Below are 25,005 nucleotides of genomic sequence, written 5' to 3'. Positions count from 1 at the left end.
AAAACACAAAACACTGTAAACATCACTTAGTAAATGCATACTAACACCCTTACAGCTATCTAGCAACCACTTAACAACACCCTTGAAACCACCCAAAAAACTCTTACAGCTGCATAGCTACTCCCTAGCAAGCACCAAGAACAAACTAGAAACTGCTTTGGAACACCTTAGCATCTGCATAGCAACAACCTAGCAACCACCCAGAACCCCATGACAACTGCATAGAAATACACCGGGATCTAATCAGAACCCCCAGCAAACATCTAGAGTACTCTAGAATCTGCATAATAGCTCTCTAGAAACCATCCAGCAACATCCTGGGAACTTTTCACGGCACTTTAGCAATGATTTAGCAACACCCTAGCAACTATCTAGCAATTCCCTAGGAACCACCAAGAACACACTAGAACCTGCTCAGCAACACCCTAGAAACTGCATAGCAACACCATTACCACTTTTCCACCAAGGCAGTTCAAGTGCTGGTTCAGAGCTAGAGCCTAGTTTCAGATTGGTTCTTTGTCCTTCAATACCCAAAGCACCACCTCAGAACCAAGAAAAGTGGTTCATAAGTAGCACAGAAACATTGCTGGTCTAGAAGTAAGAACCACTTACGTCAGAGGCTGGGGGCAGGTGTACTGTGACCAAAAAAACAAACAGAAACTTTTGACCAGACTTTATTTGAAATAGCAGCTGAACATGAGCACATTAGTTTTGCCATGTGTTTGAATGCCGATGTAGGTTCTGAAAAGCCAATGTTGATATTACGCTTTTTTGGGATGTATCGGCACTGCATGAACCGGTTGGAGTGTGGTGTCGATATACCACAAGAGCAGTTCAAAAGCTTAAGGAGTCATCTGCTCTCCAATCACTCTCGCTGTGCTTGGGTGTGTGCTCTGGTCGGTCTGTGCAGCGCTGATGCATCTCCATTAAGCCTGGTGTGTTTGTGTCATATTGTGGCATGTGACATATTCAGTGACGTAAGACCTGGCTCTGTGTTGGCTTTCTAGCCCGTGGAAAAGCAAACCGGTTCTCAGAAGGCTCGCCAGTTGAACCAACTCTGAACCAGCATTAGAACTAGCTCTGAACTAGCACCCAGTTGGTGGAAAAGGGGCCTCCGAGAACCTCCCACAGCACCCTAGCAACAATCTACTAACATCTTCACAAGTGCATACCAAAACCCTAGCAACTATCTGCCAATTCCTTAACAACCACCAAGAACAAACTAGAAACAATTTAGTAACACACTAGAAACCACATGGCAACACCCTAAAACCTACTAGCTAAACCTTGGGAACCATCTAAACCACCTTGGAAACCACCAAGAACTGCTTAGTAATACCCTAGAAACTGCATAACAATGCCCTAGCAACCAAGTAGCAACAACCTAGCAAATACCCAGAACACTCTAAAAACAGTTAGCGACCACGTGGCCCTGGGACCCAACCAAAGCAACCTTTAAGTTGTGGCTCTCTTGTCGGTGCCAGAAACCTAGTGGGCAGCATGTCGACATATGGCGCAGTTGCATTTCGGTGACCAAGTTCGAATCCAGCCTTGTGGACCTTTCCCGATCCCATCCTTCTCTCCCTCTCACTCGCTTCCTGTCAGACCTCCACTGTCCTATCAAGATAAATGCAACCCCCCTCCCCCTCACAAAAGTTGTGTCTCTCTCATAACCCTCTCACACAAGCACTTGTTGATGCAGAATTCTGTTGTTGTGGTTTTTCTAGTCTCACTTAACCTTGACTGCTTTGAATGGCCAAGGCCTGCCTAGACCATATGACTAATTGGTAAAGTTAGTCACATCTCCCTGAAATCCTGAGTAATTCAACCAATCCGATGATGACTTTGAAACTCCTGGGCTGTATCCGAAATCGCCCCCTATACCCTCAAATAGGGCACTATTTGAGGGGACAGCCATTTTAAGTGGTGTTCGAAACCATAGTGGACGTTCGCAAGTGCACTCATTCAATCCCACAATGCACCGCAAAAACGAGTGTACAACCGATGTACGCTCAACAGCTAGAGATAACCCATAATGCACTGCTAGAGTCGCGCGCCGACTGAATTCCCGCTTCTCCCCAGACGATGGCGCCCGCAGCTGAATCATCCATCCGTTCATTTTTCAACGCAACTGGTCCACTGCGTAATACGGCGTACAACACAGGTACAAATTCATTGTAAATTGATTATTAAATTGTTTAACCAGGGTTTATACATAAATTACTTGACCTAGCTCAAGATAAATCCTTTAATCTTACTCCTCGAACTGTCCGTTTTAAATGATTGTTAAACAGTAAGCAATACTATGCAAAAGTGGCAGTCCTTCCGGTGCACTTAGTGTCCGAATTCACTCACTCGTTTTCATTCACTCCTTCAAGTGAACTGTACGAGTGGACTAATGTAGGGAATAGTGAATAGGGTATAGGGGGCGATTTCGGATACAGCCCTGAAGTGTTTCCAATTTTGTGTGCGATATGTGACGTCTGAGGCTGAGACTATGGTTTTTCCATCTTTTTAGTTTTAATTTTCTACTGTGAAACAATGGTCCGGGCCAGTGTTGCCACCTTGTGGAACAATTGATGAGCTCAAAACAAATTTAGTGTGCATGTGCAACCTGCACATACAAAGTAAGTTATAAAAATTGGGTGGTGCATGTACAGTGCGCGCATACTATTCTGGTGATGAAATCTGTGGCATGTGTACAGCACGCGGGTCCTCGTGTACACATAAAAACCAAAGTATATTTTGAGCTTAAGTCACTGGTTGTCTCTGTCCTTCTGTAGGCCACAGACGCCCCCCTCCCTCCCAAACCTCCTCGTAAGCGTCATCCCAGTTTTGACCTCCAGGCTCTACTGGCCCCGCGACGTTCGGTCGCCGTGTCTAAACCTGCCGAGTCCACATCGGGCCAGTCCTCTCCACTGTCCTGGCTGAGTCGCCGGGCGCTGACGGATCCCATCCTTACGGCAGGGGTGGCAGCAGCAGTTCCAGGATGGAAGGAACCCGCTGGAGGAGGAGGAACAGGAGCAGGAGGAGTGCTGATCAGAGGAGTGGAGGTCAGCAGTAAAGAAGTAGCGGATCATACAGGCTTCACGCGCCAACATGTGTTGCTCAACCGCACCGAAAGAGAAACGGTGATGGAGAGAGCAGGAGTGACCGCACAGAGGTGTGTTTAAAAATCACATGATCAAATTACTTTGTGAGCATATTCATTTCCATGCAATTTAGTCAAAATCAACACTTTGAAAAACAGGTCAATGACAATTTAAAGAATTCCAAGATCAAATTTCCTTAGCAGTAAACCATGTTTGTTGGGTCAACTATTTTCTTGTTGGGTCAACTCGTTTTCTTTCTCTATCACAGCAAGCTTTACTTACAGTGGTGTCGGCTGGTCAGCACTGAGAGGCAGTATGTGGCCGTTCTTAAAGGTGTGGAGGAAAACTATCTGCCCCTTCTGGAGTCTCCAGATGTCCCGTCTGCACTGAGAGGAAAGACAGAGTCACTTTTCTGTAACTGGAAAAGCCTCTTTGCCTTCCATTCGCAGTCACTCCTCCCTGCTATGGAGGGCGCTCTCTCCCAGACACTGCAGCAGACTGACTGTTTCAGCAAATATGTGAGTAACAGCTCACATTTCCAACACCTTTTCCATAATGTGGCAAAATTACAGTTTCATTGTACCTGACAACATGTTAAAAATACATAAAGAATCAAGCCTTTTTAATATGACCTTCATATGATAAGTAATTTGATTAAAAAATTATAAAAAAAAAAAAAAAACATAAATGTGGCTAAAGCTGAAAAACACCACAATACTGTCAAGTTTAACTGTCATCTGAGATCATAGCAATATGTTGATATATATCCATATGAATCGAGTATTTTCTGATATCTTTTTGCTCTCTCTGCTTCACAGAAGGATCAATTTCTTCTGTATTCCCACTACATCCGGATGAGACTTGAGCCGGACGCTCTGCTCATCAGTCAGGCTGCTGACTTCTTCAGGGTGAGGAACCAATAATTCATCATTTAATTGATTAATATGTCATCGGTGGACATGCAGGAGAGATATAGCTGTGTCCGTACACCATATTTTACAAATAGAGTATGAAACAACAGGGCATCAATGCATTCAGCATTACCTGCTTTCTGTGCTTTTCCACACAAATCTAATAGTTTTTACTACAAAAGCATGCTTAAAAAAAGAAAATGTCTCTCATTAAGTCACTTTAGTGGCTTTTATTTTCAAAACTGACATTGTGTTGTTGACTTTTCCCGGTCTGCCGGCCGAAGGATTTACACAGCGGATCACAAATTGAGCCTGAGCTTATTAGAATCATTGATGTTACTAAATTCTCCGCGAATAGTGGCCAAATACTCCCACATACTCCCCCTAAACGTCCAACCAATATTTATATCAGTTGCTCACTCTCTATATCTTTGTCATTGTTAGCTTATCCTGCAAAACATTCATGGTCACAAAAAAAAACAAAAAAAAACAAAAACAGTTTGATTTGTTTGTTTGTTCTTGAATTCTAGTGGTCAGGGTTCATATATCCGGTAAGTCCTTCCAAAATGTGTAGACACAAAGAAACAAAAAGAAACATAACATATTCTGGGTCTTCATCCAGATAAAAAAAAAAAAAAAAAAAAAGATTTAGTATTATATTAAAGGGGGGTGGGCCGGTGCGGTCAGAATTGTCTGTAAGAACTGGCTGTAAGCTGATCTGTTCATGCTTGGCTCTATGTACTGTAGAACAGTTTATGTTGCAACACTGCCTTTGCCCACAGGGTGGCAAATGTGTTTTTGATATCTGTGCCATTTTTTTTTTATATGTGAGAAATAATGAGCTGTTTATTTAATGTATCTCTCTCTCTCTTTCTCTCTCTCACTCTCTCTCCAGTCAAAGCTGTCTTCCTCTCTTGTTCCTGCTCCTCCGTTTCCTCAGTGTCTCTCCACTCCCATTCAGAGACTGGAGCAGTACTGCCAGACACTGGAGGAACTGGGTGGCCTCAATCCCACCTCTGACTCCGCCCTCTCCATCCTGAAACACGCCCAGCGGCACGGCGAGGATCTGCGAGCCAGTGATCTCATCACAGGGTGTCCGGTATGAATTCAAATAACACATTCACTCAGTCTACAGTATGTCTTTGTGACGTCACATGAGCCCGCAGTGCTGCCACCTGGTGGCCAGAAAGAACATAACAGATTGAGCTTTATGCCATTTAAAGAGTCAAGATCACATCAGCACAATACTGGCAACCATCATTAAATAAAGTATGTTTTGATAAATTATACATGCGACGAATAAACATTTTAGAATTGCTTGAAGAAGTTGGTCTGTAATTATGAAACCAAAGAAATAAAAATATAGTGTTCCTATGAAATACATCTGTAAGCTTTCTTCAATATATTGTTTAAAAAAAAAAAGTTAAAAGCTAATTCAAGATATTAATGAAATAGTATATAAATAATACTAAAGCAAGGCTGTTCCTTTAGCTCTAAATGCTGCCAGTAACGCCTTGGTCGCAGGTTTTAGATTTTCAACACATATACTGGCAAACATGTGTGCCATGAAAGCACTGTCAGTCGCTCTGGATGAAAGCATTTGCCAAATGCATGAATTCAAATGCACAAATAACAGTGTGATATCACTGTTTTAATAATGTGCAACACATACATATCTGTTAACGTGCTAAAAATGTGGTTTTATGACCCAGATTATTCAGATTTTGTTTTTTAGCAGACTGGTTTATCCTCAGTGATTTAAACTAAGCTTATTACAGGTCCAGTTCTGTGTAATACCTCTAAAGTCACAGAAATTACACACTTCACCTTTAGATAGAGATAGAGAACACCTTTAAATTTATTGGGGCAGCAGTTGGATTTCATTATAAGAAATAGTGAAATTTCACTGCTGTTTACATTATATCATAGCTATTAAGTAACTACCACTACATTAATTTAACTATAATAATTAATTTTATACATATTAATGTAATTATGAGATTTTCATGTAAGTGCAAGATGCCCTTTGAACATCAAACCGTGCTGGAAAATAAAATTGAATAAAATAGAAGCATTTCCAGGTTAACTTATAGAAAATAAAACACACTTTTCATGCACTTATTATTTTTTTAATGCATCCATTTTTTTTTATTTGTCCTCAGTCTGAAATGATGTCAAATAGCATTCTGCGATAAATGATGGTGGTAAAAATTACATGTAAAACATTTAAAATAATAATAATAAATAAAAGCATTTTAAAAAAAACTTTTAAAAATCGTAAGGTTGATTAGAAATCGATAGTGTTAATGCAATCTATAACAAGTGACAGCTGTATTTTGAAGGAACTGTTTATTCCACTCTTTAGAGTTTGAAAAGTTAACCTTTAAAATAATTTAATTTAAGAGTAAAACAAGGGAAATTAATATCCAGTCTTACTTGATTAAATCAAATGGAGCTAAAGTTGTTATCTTAAATAACATTAAAACTTAAATATTGATGCGTATTTCATATCATATTGAATCGACAAAACAAAAAAGAGATGTTGACATGATGCTCTACTCTGTGTGTGTGTCAGATCCCTGTGGCGGAGCGTGGAGAGCTGGTGCGTCAGGGTGAGCTGTGTGTTTGCGGTGGAGGCCGACGAAAGAAAACGGGAATCAGACACGTCTTCCTTTATCAGAACTTTGTCATCTTCACCAAACACAAAACACCCAACCCAGGATGCAGTGTGTACAGCTTCAAACACAGCATTAAGGTACACACACTAAACGAAGGGAATACTAACATACTGCATAATACTGTATACTGCCTGCTATTTTCTAAAACAGTATGCATTATGAGATGCTTTGTAAAGGTGCTTTGTTTATGTTGCACTGTGTCGTGGCAAAAATGAATTGACTCTCACCGCATAAGAGACAAACTCAGTCAGTTGTCTTTTGTAAGGGTTTATTCTTTGCAAAGAAGGTCAGACAGTCATACGGAAACACAGGTTTCCTCCACTTTTATATCTCTTCCCTAGTCTTCAAGGTTACATCTCCTAACAGCCTGTAACTTTCCACACATAGTAAGGAAACAGGGAAATACATCCTACTATATCATATTCCCAAGACTCAAATCTTTATGTTTTGGGGCTCTGATACCTTTACCTCGTGACCTCTTCAGGGCAGGTTTAGATGAAGCAGAAACTTACACAGTGTTTCATAAGCATATGTGACCCTGGACCACAAAACCAGTCATAAGGTTAAATTTTACAAAACTGAGATATATACATCATATGAAAGCTCAATAAATAAGCTTTCTATTGGTGTATGGTTTGTTAGGATATGACAATATTTGGCCGAGATACATCTATTTGAAAAGCTGGAATCTGAGGGTGCAAAAAAATCTAAATACTGAGAAAATCACCTTTAAAGTTGTCCAAATTAAGTTCTTAACAATGCATATTACTAATCAAAAATTACATTTTGATAGGTTTACAGTAGGAATTTTACAAAAAAATCTTAATGTAACATGATCTTTACTTAATTTCCTAATGATTTTTGACATAAAAGAAAAATCTATAATTTTGACCCTTACAATGTATTTTTGGCTATTGCTACAAATATACCCCAGCGACTTAAGACTGGTTTTGTGGTCCAGGGTCACATATATGATAAGTAAAATGAATTTTTGTTCCACAACTGACTCCCTCGTGGAAAACATGTGAGATTAATTGTTCTGAATGTTCACCTGTAGTCTACTTCAAATATGAGATTATATACTATTAAGAAAATAAAAGCCAACTAAGAGAGACACTTTTACGACTGTTTCTTAACTTAAGTGCACTTTTAAAAACTGACCTTTGTAATAATGTTAAATTAAAAGCTTTACTTGAATGTACATTTAAATTATTATGTTTTAATCATCTTTTGTCAGGCTTTAAAGAAGTACACTTATATTGATGTGTTAACTATCAAAGTAAAGCAAATGTAAAGCACTTGATTATAATTAAGTTGGCTTGAGAAAGCCAACTTACTGGAATGCTATTTGAACTTACAGTTATTATTCTTTCTGAGACAAAAATGCTACTCCTCCTAGAGGATAGATCCATCCATCCATCCATAGCAACTAGAGTCATGTTAGTTACATTCTAATCATGCTAGCAACATGCTATCTATCCATTTATCCATCCATCTGACAGACTCTATTGCCTTCAAAACATTCAAGCTTTAAGCTTTAAAACTATGTTAAACTTCAATCTTTTTTTGGACTGAAAACCTAATTTCTGCAATTTCTAAAACTTTTAAACTTTTTCACACTTTCTGGTCAGGTTAGTCTTGACAGACTTTTTTATCTAGTTTGAACTAAATGCATCCTAAATACATCATTAGAAAATATTTAATTACAAATAAATCTAAATACATGACATATAATTCTTGTCAGTACATTCGGCAGTATGTTGTTAACCATATTTCAAAGACGATAGACATAATTATGAAATCACATATGAAGATGTACTTAAAGGGATGGTTCGGAGTAGAATTGACTTCATTGCTATGCACTCCAAAGCCCATGTAAATACCCCATCCGAAGTTTTTTTTTACCTTAGTCAAACATTTATGGAGATATTAGAGTTTTTCGAATTGCTTGTTACAGGAGTGAATGGTACATGTGATGTATCTCGTAAATTGCACCACTAAACGTGCAAGTAATCTTACCAAACTTGTACAGTAGTGTAAATAGGTTATGTACTCACAAAACGCTGCATCAGAACATTTGTAAGTCCACCATGAGTGTTTTAAAAACACGTTTTAGCCGATCCCTACTAGTCTCAAAAACTACAAATGGCGACACGTCGACGTCACTTCCCTGGTTTGAAAAAAGCACGTAAAAGTCCTCCTACAAGTTGACATGCACACAGATGTAGTAGGAGGACTTTTACGTGCTTTTTTCAAACCAGGGAAGTGACGTCGACTTGTAGTTTTTGAGACTAGTAGTTCTCGGCTAAAACGTGTTTTTAAAACACTCATGGTGGACTTACAAATGTTCTGATGCAGCGTTTTGTGAGTACATAACCTATTTACACTACTGTACAAGTTTGGTAAGATTACTTGCACGTTTAGTGGTGCAATTTATGAGATACATCACATGTACCATTCACTCCTGTAACAAGCAATTCGAAAAACTCTAATATCTCCATAAATGTTCGACTAAGGTAAAAAAAACTTCGGATGGGGTATTTAGATGGGCTTCGGAGTGCATAGCAATGAAGTCAATTCTACTCCGAACCATCCCTTTAAGTCCTACTTAACTGGCTCAAAAACACTAAAGTTATGTATAATACATTTTCATTTAATTGCAATTACAGAAATCACAAAAAAACATTACATTTAGTTCACTAATGCCATGATTATTTGGATATTTTGTCCTTTAATATGCACATGAATATGTTGGAAGCAATATTATGTTCAATGTGGTCAGTCATGCTGACGGTTCACACACTGTGCTCATTATACTTACTGAAAACAGCATGAGTTGAATGTTAGTATGGTGAACACATTTGATCTAAGAGCGTCTGAATGCCTTTGTTCCCTCAGACCGGTGAGATGGGTCTCACTCAGAGCGTCGGCGAGGACGGACTGAGGTTTGAGGTGTGGGTGAGACAGGCGTCCAAGACCAGGGACTGTCTCACTCTCCAGGCCTCCAGTGTGCAGGAGAAACAAGTCTGGAGCCACGATATCGCACAGCTGCTCTGGACGCACGCTATCCACAACACGGGTCAGAAACTAACCTTTGGCTTCACACCATTACAACTAGGGATGCAACGATACCATTTCTTCAAAACCGATTTGATCCGATACCAAGAATTCTGAGTATCGGCCGATACCGATATCAGGCCGATATCAGTGGGGGTATTTTAACCTAATGGTTTCATATAGATTACTTTATCACAGAATATTTGTTTTCGATAAAACTTACTTCGTTTAAAAGCATAAATCTCAAGCTTTCTGTAGATACCACTTTTCTGTTTGTGTGCCGAGTATTCACCGAGTTTGAACGATTTAAGTGACGCATTTCTAAAAGCAGTTCGCGGAGAGAGAGAAAACAGAAATAACCCTGTTTGTTTTCTTTATTCTAAAAAAAAACACAACGTTCTTTTGCTCTTGTGAGTGTGCACAAATAAAAGTACACACTTAACAGCTTCCAATGATGTATAGCTTTAATTTGTATTTTTAGTGTCTTTTGCACTGATCTTAAAAAAAATGAGCTGGTATCGCCGGTGATACAGCCGACCTCAGGGAGTTAAAACTAAAGAATGTATACAATTCACTTTGTCATTAAGATTTATTTGTTTTAGGTAAAGAAAGAAATACCAAATCTGCTTGCACATTGTTGGATGAAAAAGGGGGGAAAAAAGAGATAAATGCATGAGTGCAATCAAATTCATAAATTCATATTAAGATTAATGTTTTAAAAATAGCATTTTGAAAACAGAAATATTACAGATATAAAATAACTGAACACTTATTTTAACAAGACACTGAATTAATCACTGAATCCATTTCATTCATTTGATTAGTTTGAACAGCTGGTACATTCAGGACCAAAGCAAGTGACTCTCTGTTTGAATGGGAAATTGAATCATTTCACTAGATTGGTTTAAAAGCACACGTTCATTCATAAACCAAACACCGCTGTGTTTGAATGGAGATGCGCAGCGGCTCAGTTGTGACTTGTTTCAGACTACTTTTGACGACGAAATAGAGCAAAATCAGACAAAAGTGTTATAGTCAGACAATGCAAGTCATTTAATAATAACTTCTTATTTATGTAACTGCTGTATTAAACAATATTTCATTCACAAACTTAGAAAGTATTACAAGCTGTCACTCGGTTCGCAATATCAAAAAGCTCTATTATAATCAACAAAGCTCTCAATACTGCACCGTCAGTCTCTTATACACTCTCTCTACACTTTGTTTATGAAAGGATAGGTGAGATATGTCTGTGATACTTTATTCAACATTGCAAAAAAACATAGAAACCTTTGAAGTTCCCCTGAGCGCAAAAACAAATATGCTGATCGGGTCAGTCGCACATGGTGCTCCTAAATATTTTTTCATAGTCGCACATACTAATTTTCGGTCGCACTGTAGGGCCCTGTTTTTTTGTTCTTTTACAGCTTAGGGTTCTGATTTGAAAGTTTCTCTTGTCACTGAAACACATCTGTCAAGGTCAGTCGCTTTGACTCATCCTTTTTCAATTTGATTTGCGCAAAGTCCTTGTGTTCTTTTGCGTGATGCTTTTGAAGATGCTTGATTAAATTTGTGGTGTTGTAATTCGAAACACTGCTTCCACCTCTTGAAACTTTGGCTTTGCAAATATTACAATTTGCAGTCCTACTAGCTGCTGTATCAAGAGTAAAATATTTCCAAATCAGGGACATGTTTACCGCGCTGAGGTAGACTTTGCATGTAAAAGTTCCCTCTGAACTCGCCTCTCACACTCACGTCACATATGCTTGTGTAAGCAGCGCAACATATTTTAAATGCATTTTATTTTTAAGGCAATGTTTTAAAATAATTGTGTTCTTATATGAATTGTTAGTTTTTACAGTAGACCATTATTTCTTGATATTTATTTAATCAAACTCTGGTAACGGTATCGAATTTGGATCGGTCACGCATCACTGATATCCGATCCATTCAAAAAGCTTGGATCGGCGTCAATACCGATCCAGAGTATCGGATCGATGCAACCCTAATTACAACACCTCTGACCCCTGTTACACTTTAGCATACTTTTTAAAAGAAGACTTATTATGGAAATAATATTCCTTAAAATAATATAAAATATACTTTAATATAATTTCTATTTAAAATTTGTATTTAATTTGTAAGGATAAAGTTACAATTATATTAACTTTAAATGTAATATTGAGTATTACACTAGAATTAAAATAATTAAGTAAAAAAAACATGACAAAATATTATTAAAACAGTGATTTAAATGTACTTTAAAGAACTTTTAATTTGACATTATTACAAAGTGCATTAAAAGTGTACTTAAGTGTGTTAAAAGACAGTCGTGAAATTGTACTAAAGGTTTGCTTGTAGTGTACTTCAAATCTTTAATATGAGATAACTAGTGAAATAAAAGGCAACTTAAGTGACTTAAAGAGAAACACTTTCATAATTACAAAGTGCACATAAAGTGTACTTAAAAGTGTACTTAAATGTGTTAAGTAACAGTTGTGAAATTGTACTAAAGATTTACTTGTAGTGTACTTCAAATCTTTAATATGAGATAACTGATGAAATAAAAGGCAACTTAAGTGACTTAAAGAGAAACACTCCTAATTACAAAGTGCACTTAATAGTGTACTTAAATATGTTAAGAAACAGTTGTGAAATTGTTCTAAAGGTTTACTTGTAGTGTACTTCAAATCTTTAATATGAGATAACTGATTAAATAAAAGGCAACTTAAAGTGACTTAAAGAGAAGCACTTTCATAATTACAAAGTGCACTTAAAAGTGTACTTAAATGTGTTAAGAAACAGTCGTGAAATTGTTCCAAAGGTTTACTTGTAGTGTATTTCAAATATTTAATATGAGATAACTGATGAAATAAAAAACAACTTACAGTAAGTGACTTAAAGAGAAACACTTTCATAATTTCAAAGTACACTTAAAAGTGTACTTAAATGTGTTAAGTAACAGTTGTGAAATTGTACTAAAGATTTACTTGTAGTGTACTTCAAATCTTTAATATGAGATAACTGATGAAATAAAAGGCAACTTAAAGAGACTTAAAGAAAAACACTTTCATAATTACAAAGTGCACATAAAGTGTACTTAAAAGTGTACTTAAATGTGTTAAGTAACAGTTGTAAAATTGTACTAAAGATTTACTTGTAGGGTACTTCAAATCTTTAATATGAGATAACTAGTGAAATAAAAGGCAACTTAAGTGACTTAAAGAGAAGCACTTTCATAATTACAAAGTACACTTAAAAGTGTACTTAAATGTGTTAAGAAACAGTCGTGAAATTGTTCCAAAGGTTTACTTGTAGTGTACTTCAAATCTTTAATATGAGATAACTGATGAAATAAAAGGCAACTTAAGTGACTTAAAGAGAAACACTCATAATTACAAAGTGCACTTAAAAGTGTACTTAAATGTGTTAAGAAACAGTTGTGAAATTGTTCTAAAGGTTTACTTGTAGTGTACTTCAAATCTTTAATATGAGATAACTGATTAAATAAAAAACAACTTACAGTAAGTGACTTAAAGAGAAACACTTTCATAATTACAAAGTGCACTTAAAAGTGTACTTAAATGTGTTAAGTAACAGTTGTGAAATTGTACTAAAGATTTACTTGTAGTGTACTTCAAATCTTTAATATGAGATAACTGATTAAATAAAAGGCAACTTAAAGTGACTTAAAGAAAAACACTTTCATAATTACAAAGTGCACTTAAAAGTGTACTGAAATGCGTTAAGAAACAGTTGTGAAATTGTACTGAATGTTTACATTTAGTGTACTTCAAATCTTTAATATGAGATAACTGATAAAATAAAAGACAATTTAAGTGACTTAAAGAGAAACTCTTTCATAATTACAAAGTGCACTTAAAAGTGTACTTAAATGTGTTAAGAAACAGTTGTGAAATTGTACTAATGGATTGCCTGTAGTGTACTTCAAATCTTTAATATGAGATAACTGATGAAATAAAAGGCAACTTAAAGTGACTTAAAGAAAAACACTTTCATAATTACAAAGTGCACTTAAAAGTGTACTTAAATGTGTTAAGAAACAGTCGTGAAGGTGTCTCTTTCTAAGGGACGTTAGTGGCCTTTTATTTAATTAATATTTTCTTAATATTATCAGTAAGTACAGTATTTTATTTATACATTTATTTATTTATTTTATTTTATTTATTTTATTTATTTATTTTTATAACACACTCTCAAGATTTGAAGAGCACTTCAAGTGCACATTCTGAATAATTAAGAATACTTATACTTACAAGGAGCACTGGTTGCCATTGTATTACTTTGGTCAAAATAGCCAGTAGCCACAGTTAAATTGCCAGTCTCTATATTTCTTGTTTAGAGCCATGATGTTCCTGTTGTTATTATTGTCAACCAGCATGATTTCAGAAGTAGCAACAGTTTTGTTCCTCCTATAAACTCAGAGATGCAGATTGAGACAGAATAAATAACCACACAAGCCTGGTGTTTGTCAGAAACACAAAGTTATTCTGCCAGGAATTTTCTCTGTGGCGTTTAGAGAAAAACACATTTTGGATGCGGATCGGACCACTACTGCCTGTAAATGCTAAAATTACCAAGCATCACCATGTAAAAGTCTGAATAGGACTTGCGATGCATGCTGAGGATGTCTAAGTAGGCAGAGCACTAGGATTTTAGATTTTTTTTTCACAACATCTTGAGCTTTAGAGTTTACTGTCAAAAAATCCATTAGTTAAATACTGCAAAGTTCTGCTTAATTAAGTAAGTGCCCGTCCTCCCTAATTAATGAGCTCTTAAATACAAATACTTTGCCGTTATTGACCCAGTTATTTATGTCTAATTAAGACAACACTAAAAGGCAGTTTAATTAGACATCTTATGTCTGTGTGTTTTCTGCAGGATCTTGTCTAGGGGCATTTCTTTTGGAAAAGACCAATCTGTGATTAACTTATTAATTAATAATGCGAAATGAAACTGTGTCAGGCATTGATTTGCATTTGCACTTTTGTCTTTTCTTTATGCAAATGAGACTTTTAAATGACACTCGTTACTACACATTTTATTCTGTTTTCTTAATTAACCATGTTTAGTGGCGTTTCTATACTGTGGAAGGGTAAATGATAAAGAAGTCATTTATTATAAGAAAAAAATCGCTCAGTATGCTTTTCAAGCACAAATTTGACAAAAAGACATACAGTTCACCAGCACTGTGTTTGCTTGTGGTTGTTATTTTATTCTTCACCAGAACTGACTTCATTCATTCGCTAAAAAGCACCAAAACACAGATTTAAACACAGAAACTTCAGACATGATGTAGAACATTTCCAGTGTGACTTAAGTGTCCAGATATTATTGAGGCCAGTGTTACTGAATGAAGCATGTGTGTGTGTGTGTGTGTGTGTGTGTGTGTGTGTGTGTAGAGTTGTGTCTGAAGGAGTCTCTGTGTATGGGAGTTTCCAGTAAGCTTCTACTGGATTTGACGGGAGCTCAAGCTTCAGAACTGGACTCCAGCTTCAGCCTCAATGACAGAGGTACAAACACACACACGCACAACCTCCTGTTCTTCTTCAATGCATGTGATACTCATTGTTATCCACCAGATGTCACTTTATCCCTCAGCACATACGTGTTCATAGGCTGGAAAAAAAAAAAAAAAAAAAAAATATATATATATATATATATATATATATATATATAAAAGCCCTAAAATGTTCGTGACCACAACATTACTGGCCTTTACTTTTGAATGTGTTGTTTTTATTATTCTCAGTGAAGAATTGTGTTATATTCTTTTTAGCATAATATTGTACATAGTCTACTGTATTAAAGTAAAAAAAAAAACACTAAGTTATTAAAATTGAATTAAAATCATTACAAACTATAGGCAGTACAAGAATTACTATGACTTTTAATATTTACACTTTTTAGTATATTAATTAAAATTTACGGCATTTATGGTGTGTAGTATGGTAATGAGAAGTGTGTGTGTGTGTGTGTGTGTGTGTGTGTGTGGGCTACCACTAATTTTCCAAATATAATTGGGAGATATCTCTTTCTTATTGTCTCTGTTCAGTTCAGAGCAGTTGTTCAGATTCGTCTTCTGTGGGCAGCATGAAAGAGGGCGACTCACCCGCCTCTGCAAGAGTTTCAAAGAGAAATGGCGAGCAAACAGGTCACACTCAGGTGAGTCACACACACACACACACACACACACACACACACACACACACACACACACACACAAACACACACAAACACGTGCAGTGAGTCAAGATGATGATGATGATGATGATGATGATGATGATATTTGTATTTCACAGAGCTCTTCACCCTCCACCTCTGTGTGAATCATTTCAACTCATAATGCAAGTCTTAAAATAATGTAAGTACTGTATTTTAAATGTAGTGTGTGGTTTACTAATTACTTTCAAGAAATGTTCTTTTTTCAAAACACATGAATACTTCCCCACAGGGCCTAAAAGTAACTTTTTTGCCACACCTGCCAATGATCGGTGACGTGATGAAATTTAATGGCCTTTTTTTTTTTTACAGACCATGAAGCTCTTTTTGCAAAAACAGGCAGTTATAAGGTTGCAAAGGGGTGGAAAATGTCTGGAACATTTCCGAAAATCCCAGGAAGATTCCAAAAAATCCTGGAAAGTTTCCAAAATTTCTGGAATGTTACCAAAATTTACTGGAAATGTTCCACATTATTTTCCACATTTCAACCCTAGTTATTACTACCACAATGACTAAACATATTTACAGTGTTTTTAATTTGTCCTGCTACTGGTGTCTGATTTTACCTATCAGTTATAGCCATTCAACGTTGCAGTATAATTGAAAGCTATTATTTCTTATTTTTAGGCTCTGATATATATAGCAACTTTAAATGTATGTGATTTTAAAACAATCTTCACATAAACTATAAATTGTATATGCAAAAATGATACAGATTAACCTTTAGTCAAGCTACAAAAGTTAATCAGCGACTATAGCAGGTAGAATGATGATTTCTTTTTTTTTCTTTTGTTCTTTGATTTCCATCAATGACAGACTTCAGCAGGTTTCACTTTAAAAGCAGCGCGGTCTCTTTAAAACCTGATGCACACAACGCGGATTTGATGCATATCGGATTTTCTCCAAACTCTTTACAGTCAATTAAGACTTCGTTCAGGAGGTATTTTGCCAAAACCGCTCATTTGCGCTGTCTGAAGTGGCTCAGCAGCGTATGCACAACCTTTCTCAGATTATAAAGAATAAAGAAGGAAAAAGTTTATCTTCAGAAATGAAGCAGCAATATCTTCTCAGGTAAAAGAACAGCTAATTACAATTATCTTGTCTTCGGAAAAGATTATTGTATTTGCTTATGTCAGAAACCACGAATCTCTTTAAACATGTTTTCACTACATTGCATTGTTATTAGAAGTCGACCGATATATCGGTTTTGCCGATTAATCGACATGGATAGTTGATTGGCGGAACTATCGGTTATCGGCAAAATCCATGCAATAGTTTTACCGGGTCGGGTCCATTGCTAGAGCGGCTGAGAAGGTCCTCATTATACAGCAAAGTATAATATATAGTCTTTGTTATACACGAGAGCAGCCTCACAAATGTTCTAGAATAGAAGCAGTTAAATTGTGAAAGTACACAATATCTATATGCATGTAATTTCAATACTGTGGACTTTGTATAGATATTTAAAGATGGCCATCTTTAGCTTGACTGTTCATGGGATGGTAACACTTTACACAATGAGTCCATTTGTAACATTAACATTGATAAAAGCTGTAGAATAGAAGAATTGATCCTTGTTTAGTTGCTTTTGTTTTTTGTACAGTAATGAACTATGAACTAACTGTAATGATCAATATATAATTAATATTAATATTGTTATTCATTTACAAAATATGGTCCAGTAGACTACTTTTTATTTAAATAGTAGAGCATTATTTATTTTACATTTAATAGCCATTTTAAAAAAAATATCGGTCGATTAATCGGTATCGGCAAGTGTGGTCCAACCTAGCTATTGGTATTGGGAAAATCCCTCTAATTGTTATATTTCGTAAAAGTTTTACCCGCCAACTGGCAACTGATCCTGTTACATATACAGTTTTAATTGCAGAATAAAACTAATAAACAATTAATAAATTAATGCAAATTAATACCCAATTAAATGCACTTTTAACTCTATAAAGCTTGTATATAGTTGATGCACACATTGCTAAGGCTCTAAATGATCAGCATGATCAGACTTTGCTGTCGCACACAATCTACTACATTGATAGTTTAGAGTTTTTTTTGTTTTTTTTAATCAAGTAAAAGGCCTTTTAGTCTAATTGTACAAACATGTGTCTTTTTGTTATCAAGTAAACATAAAAATAGCTTCAGTAATGTTTCCAGATGAACACTCACTGGACTGAAGCAGCTTGGCTTTCCTTGATTCTCCATCAATCATTTTTTTAGAAAAATCAATGAGTCTCAAATCTGATCATCAGGATCTTTTAAAGATCTCTTAATCATAGTTGTATTGCAGTACATTATGTTTTGGTAATCAAACGAAGCATTTTAAATCTCATCTTACTAAGATATTATTGGAGATATACAGTGACCACTGATATTTATATCATTTTATGCCAGTATCTGCTGTACTGTTATAAAGATCTCATTGATTTACATTACAAGAATCACAATTTTATCTTACCGTCTGGTCATATAAATATCAGCATCTGCACCAGTTGGCATATTTTTGCTCCGTTTGAGTCTCTGGATACAATTGAGGTGTTTTCTGCCATATTCTCACTATATCAGACTATGAGCCATAAAAGCCAATAAAAAAACATGCAAGCCTTATTTTAGATATCAGCTTTAAACGCTTTCTTTTCTGTGAAAGGTACATATTTGCTACTCATAACAGCATTGCTTTTGTCTCTTCCTCAGACACAACGGGTGCTGTTTCTGTCATCAACACAAAAATTCTGGACAACTGGACACAAACTGGATCATGAGACGCACACAGCCGTGTAAATACAGTATTACAGAAGACTGGAGGTCGTGTGCCGGCAGCCGTCTCGCTTCTTATAGTTTCAGTTGCTCTTGATAATTGACCTTCAGGTAGTGAATCCAAGTTGATTCGACGTCTCAGGCCTATCACACACAATACAAACTAAAATCAGATGACCCTGAAGTCAACATGAAATCAAAATTCCTGAAAATGTATTCACTTTAGGGCTAGCCAAGATGTAGATTTGGAGAAATGTAGCATTACGTCACTTGCTCACCAATGGATCCTCTGCAGTGAATGGGTGCCATCAGAATGAGAGCCCAAAGAGCTGATAAAAACACCCCTCTAATCCATCAGTTAACATCTTGTGAAGACAATAGAGAAACAAATCTATTATTAAGACATTTTTAACTTCAAACTGATGCTTACAGCAGTGAAAAAGTTCATCTCTTGTTGTCTTTCACATCAGAATTCACCTTCATATTTGTTTAGAGCTGTTTTGGAGAGTTTTGGCTTGGCAAAGGTGCTTGATCTGTGCAGATTTCTCTCTTGATTAAAACCACTTTTTCTCAAGATGTTAACTCATGGACTGGAGTGGTGTGGATCACTTGTGGATTATTGTGATGTTTTGATCAGCTGTTTGGACTCTCACTCTGACGGCACCCATTCACTGCAGAGCATGCATCGGTGAGCAAGTGACATAGTTCTACTTTTCTCCAAATCTGTTCCCTTTAAGAAACAAAGTCATCTTGGATGACCTGAGGGTGAGCACATTTTCATCCAATTTTCATTCTCTAATACACTTTACTTGTGCATGAATATTTGATGTACATTATACCAAAGAAAAAGTGTTTATCTTCATAATCTTTTATCAGAATGTAATAACTTTCCTCACCTCTGAAATGACTTTCCATTCCGACTGAAAAATAATAATATAAAGTCTGGAGCAATAATATGAAATAAAGCAATATGTTTAAAGGACTATTGGGAAACATGCAGATTCTCTGGAAGGTGAACTTGATATTTCATGTTGACTTTAAGGTCAATATTTATGTGCGGGTGAACTTTCGCTCGCTAAGTGCTACAGCAGTCGCTCGGAGCTTCAAACTTCATTGTAAATGTCTCGCAAGTGTGGATCGAATCCAAACCAAAGACACGTTTTGCAAGATTGTGCCAAATGCGAACTCTCCAAATATTACAAGTAGCAAAGTTTCTGTCAATGCAGCTTTTTTTCAAGTGGCACTTTGTGATATATGAGTTAAATGCTTTAACCGATTTTGTATATCAAACTTGGACTGTTTTTGGCTGAGGACACATCTGGTATTTCGGCCCATCTCCATCTCGGAGTACTGAAGAAAAGGGAAGGTTTTCTTCTCCGTTCTCTGAGTTTAGTTAAGCACCAGCTGTCTTTTATTGCCACGGCCGATCCGAGAGCCAAATCCAGACCTGCGTTTCAAAAGAGAGCTGCTATGGATGGCGTGTTTTATGCTTTATGAGTTATGTAATTATTTAACTCCGCCCTCAGCTTTTCCATTAGCGAGATTCTGCACAGTCTTAAAGAGTATTAGATGCTGGAACGCTAATCTACTCAAAGGTTCAACCGCGTAAAAACTGACTCCAGCAACTGTAATCCACTTTTGAATTTATGAGGTCTGACTCTGGAAAATCATCCTTTATAAGCTCTGTTTGTACTTCAAGTCATCTGTCTTGTTGCATATTTCAGATGGTGGAAACTCTGCGCTTCTACTGATGAAACGACAGCCAAAACTTTATGTTTTCCCTTGCGCTGAAGAGGTTTTATTCTGTCGGCTTGATGTGCTGATACAACCACAGAAAAGCAAAATCCAAAATAAGATCTTTTTCACAGGCGTATTCCAGCTTCTGTACAAGTTAGGATCAGTCAACAGCATTTGTGGTGTAATATTTGATTACAACTTACACTGAGGCTTACTGGAAGTGAATGAGGCCTGTTCTTGGAGGATTTAAAAGCAAAACTGTAAAGCAATTTTCTAAAAGTACTTACATTAATGCTGCTGTTAAAACTTGCTCTTAGTTTGAAGTGTAAAGTTGTTTTAATCATTTTAAATGAATATCTTTGAAATTATCTTCTATCTACAATTGAGTAAACTTCCCTAGTGAAAACTAAATATACTAAAATGTATTTAAAATGCATTTATTTCATGCCGAATATACTACAAATACATTTACACATGCACTTAATAAAATAGCATGCAGTTGTACTTTTATTATACTAAACTGGTATATTTAAACTCTGCTAAATTGGAACAACGCTTAATGCTTAAGCACTACTTCTGCAAATTAAAGTGCATTAAGTTCAACTAAGGTGTACTTAAGTATATTTGAAATTGCAATAATCCATTTAAAGACATTATTAAAGATATTATTAAAAGATAATTCAATCCTCATCAATAGTGATATTAAAACATATTTTAGCCGTAATAATAAGAAATGTGCATTGTGCGCAAGTAGTATTCCAATTAAAGTTTAATTAAAATTAATTAAAAAGTCTTGAGCAATATGTCAGCAAATATGTAAATAGACTTGAGCTATGCTTAGTATAAAATAAATGCATTTTAACTCTTTTAAATTACTTTTTTACTAGGGTTTACACAAAACTAGACTAAAATCATGTTAACACACGTTTTTATTCTGAAAGTGAGTATTTTAACGTTTCCAAATTGGCTTCATTTACTTCCATTGTAAGTCCCTTGTGGAAAAAGTAGTGAAATAAATATTTAAAATTATATTACTGAAATGAAATGCCACATTAAGTGCACTTAATCAAAAAAAGTGCAATTTTTAAATTGAAGTAGGTAAGAGTTTTTTTAAAGTATACTTAAGTTTTACCTAAGTGGGTCAGAAAAGCACTCTAAACTTCAACTGTCTGCAAGTATACTTAGGTACACTTTAAATATTTTGCATTTAAAGACAGATATTATTAAAAGATAATTTAGTCCTCATCAATAGAAATATTAAAACATATTTCAGATCTAATAATAAGAAAAATGCATTGTGCACAAGTAGTACTTCAAATAATGTTTAATGAATTTTTTTGTAACAGTAAGTCTCCAGTGATATGTCAGTAAATATGTAAATAGACTTGAGCTATACTTAGTATAAAATAAATGCATTTTAACTGGATTACTTTTTTACTGCGGTTTTCACAGACTAAAATCATGTTAACACACATTTTTATTCTGAAAGTGAGTATTTTAATGTTTACAAATTGGCATCATTTACTTGCATTGTAAGTCCCTTGTGGAAAAAAGTAGTGAAATAAATATTTAAGATTATATTACTGAAATTAAATGCCACATTAAGTGCACTTAATCAAAAAAGTGCAATTTTTAAATTGAAGTAGGTAATAGTTTTTTTAAAGTATACTTAAGTTTCACCTAAGTGCGTCAGAAAAGCACTCTAAACTTCAACTGTCTGCAAGTATACTTAGGTACACTTTAAATATTTTGCATTTAAAGACAGATATTATTAAAAGATAATTTAGTCTTCATCAATAGAAATATTAAAACATATTTCAGATCTAATAATAAGAAATATGCATTGTGCACAAGTAGTACTCCTAACTAAATTTTTTAAAACAGTAACTCTCGAGTGATATGTCAGTAAACATGAAAAGACTTGAGCTATACTTAGTATAAAATAAATGCCTTTTAAGTATACTTACTTTTTTACTAGGGTTTACACAAAAGTAAACTAAAATCATGTTAACACGTTTTTATTCTGAAACGTTTACAAATTGGCATTATGTGAAAAAGTAATAAAATTATAATACTGAAATGAAATGCCACATTAAGTGCACTTAATCAAAAAAGTGCACTTTTTAAATTGAAGTAGGTAATAATTTTTTTAAGTATACTTAAGTTTTACTTAAGTGGGTCAAAAAAGCACTCTAAACTTCAGCTGTCTGCATGTCATATAAGTTTAACCTGAAATGCATTTTAATTTAATTGCAATTAAGAAACACTTAAGTGTGAACTGAATGTAAAGTTTCAGACACTTTATTTTTAAGAAAAAGAGAGACCTTTTGTTGAAGTTTTCTGTGGTAATCAACATTATGCCACAAATCTTTCGATTGACCTTGACCTGTACTGTGAACACTCCTTCAATAGAAGTAACAAGATTTAAGTAGAGATTATCCTCCTAAAAGATAAAACACTTTCAGAAGAGATCTCGATAATGTCTCACACTCACTGTCAAAGAAATATTCTGAAATAAAACTGCAAAAGAGCAACCTCTGAGCGATGGAAATGTGCTACATTAGTAAAAATGGGTAAGCGCACAGTTTCTTCAATAATTTAGGCCGTTCGGAGGACAAATCCCATTTCCGAGAAAGACGGACCACTTAGAGAGGAGTGTAGGACTGAAACGCGGCCGACCCCAAACCTGTGCGAGTGTGGGAGGAATGTACTGTATCTACAGCACGAAACCCACATTCAGGCCAAAAATACTCGCGCAGCGGGGCGTGTGTGCGATCCAGCTCTCTCCCAAACCATAAATACCTTGGCGTGATTCATAGTTTTGATTGTAAACAGGAACGTGTGCCAGAGAAACAAGCTGTCTTTATAAGCCTCATCATGTATTAATGTTTACATTTTTGAACGCTTTCAATTGCATGCTCCTTTTTGACTTTGCAACTGTTTCGTTGTCTTTGTGAGAATATTAAATGAACAGAACCAAGTCGTCCCCCCCTTTTTTTTCCTCCCCGCAGCCATTTTAGAGCCTGATGACATTTAGTGCATATGAGAGCATTATGGGATACGCACTTGACAACATTACTGACACGCTGAAAATGGCAGCCACTCAGTGACCAGCAGAAGGGATCGCATTTTTGAAAGGGGTAACAAAAAAAAGAGATGAAAAGAGCGTGCAGGACAGAAAGAGTGAGAGAGAGAGAGAGAGAGGCCAAAGACAGTAGATGGTATGATGGGAAATGAAGGAGGGACAGACGGAGAGGCACAGAGAGGGGAGAACAAGAGCGAAAGAATGAGACAGACGAGTGAGGGGGGCGCAGCAGACGCAGTGAGTGTGAGAAAGGTATGGCTGAGGGCAGAGAAGTTTTTTGTCTTGATAGAAATGTGAAGAGAGCGAGAGAATGGGTTTAAATTGGGGGGGGAGAAAGAGAGAGAGAGAGAGATAGTGTGAGGATTAGAGAGAGAGAGAGAGAGGGGGGGGGGGGTGTTGACGAGGCAGCGAGACTCGGGCGAACAAAGAGAACGTGGAGAGAATGAGTTGGGTGAAACATCAAAGGGATTTTTCGGCCGTGTTACCGGGACAACAGACATTTGCATGCGATTAGCTTTTTACATCATATTAAGGAGGGATGGGGCGAGCGAGGGGAAGCGCACATCATAAATAGAGAGAGAGAGAGAGAGAGAAATAGCGGTCGGTCACCCACACTGACTTATGTGCTGACAAGCAGCCATTTGTCTTGAAGATCATGCATGCAGCGAGGACAGTGCTTCTGCATGTTATGAAGTACATGTGATATCTGAAATTACAATTAACCGCAATAATAGAGTCATTTGTCATGGAGCAGTGGGAAATGACCATGACCTTATGAGAGCTGCTGTGTTCACAGATGCAGGTTCGAATCTGGCCTGCGTCATGCCTCGTTCATTTTTTTAAAGAAAATGTGCAGTGTTTAAAAAATGCATATCTGCACTATTATTCAAAAGTTTCAGGTCAGTGTAATTTTACAATGTTTTTGAAAGACATCTCTTTGATCATCAAAAATACAGTGAAAACAGTAACGGTAATTTATTCTTGATATGCAAAGCTGAATTTTCTGCAGCCATTACTCTAGTCTTTGTTGTCACATATACCAACGAGTAAAAATTATTTTCTTGTTTTCAGAAAAAAAAAGTCAAAATTAAGTGAGTTTATGCTTAAAACAGGCAAAATAATCTGCCAGTGGGGTAAGCAAAAAATCTTTAGCTATTTTATTATCTTTAGCAAAATATTTAGCTTGCTTCAAGCAAAAACGCACTTAATTTTGACTTTTTTTTTCTTTCTGAAAACAAGGCAATCATTTTTACTCGTCTAGAAAATCCTTCTTGATTTAAGAATTTTTAGGTATTTTGGCTGGAAACAAGATATTTTTGCAGTGTACTAAGTCATAATGGAAGATGAATTCATGACAAAGTTGAAAATAAATTTAAATTGTGAAAAAAACATTGAGATACTAGGTTGAGATAAAATGTTTTAATGAGTCAAGT

The 25,005-nt window shown here is 35.9% G+C and overlaps 1 protein-coding gene across 1 annotated transcript in view; it reads left to right on the top strand.

Moving 5' to 3' along the window:
- Positions 1-23,467, top strand: part of arhgef40 (Rho guanine nucleotide exchange factor (GEF) 40) — a 43,657-nt gene extending 20,190 nt beyond the window's left edge. Inside the window, exons 18-27 of the mRNA XM_073837646.1 lie at positions 2,784-3,163; positions 3,361-3,610; positions 3,911-4,000; positions 4,899-5,102; positions 6,579-6,758; positions 9,580-9,760; positions 15,162-15,272; positions 15,815-15,924; positions 16,062-16,123; positions 18,688-23,467. Of these exons, the coding sequence (XP_073693747.1) occupies positions 2,784-3,163; positions 3,361-3,610; positions 3,911-4,000; positions 4,899-5,102; positions 6,579-6,758; positions 9,580-9,760; positions 15,162-15,272; positions 15,815-15,924; positions 16,062-16,088 (1,533 nt within the window). The 3' untranslated portion in view covers positions 16,089-16,123; positions 18,688-23,467. The remainder of the gene's footprint in view (positions 1-2,783; positions 3,164-3,360; positions 3,611-3,910; positions 4,001-4,898; positions 5,103-6,578; positions 6,759-9,579; positions 9,761-15,161; positions 15,273-15,814; positions 15,925-16,061; positions 16,124-18,687) is intronic.
- Positions 23,468-25,005: the final 1,538 nt, after the last annotated feature.

This window comes from Garra rufa, chromosome 3, assembly GCF_049309525.1.
Source record: "Garra rufa chromosome 3, GarRuf1.0, whole genome shotgun sequence".
Classification (NCBI taxonomy): Eukaryota; Metazoa; Chordata; class Actinopteri; order Cypriniformes; family Cyprinidae; genus Garra; species Garra rufa.
Note: the sequence above shows the minus strand (reverse complement) of the source record. Positions and strands in the feature narration are given on the sequence as shown.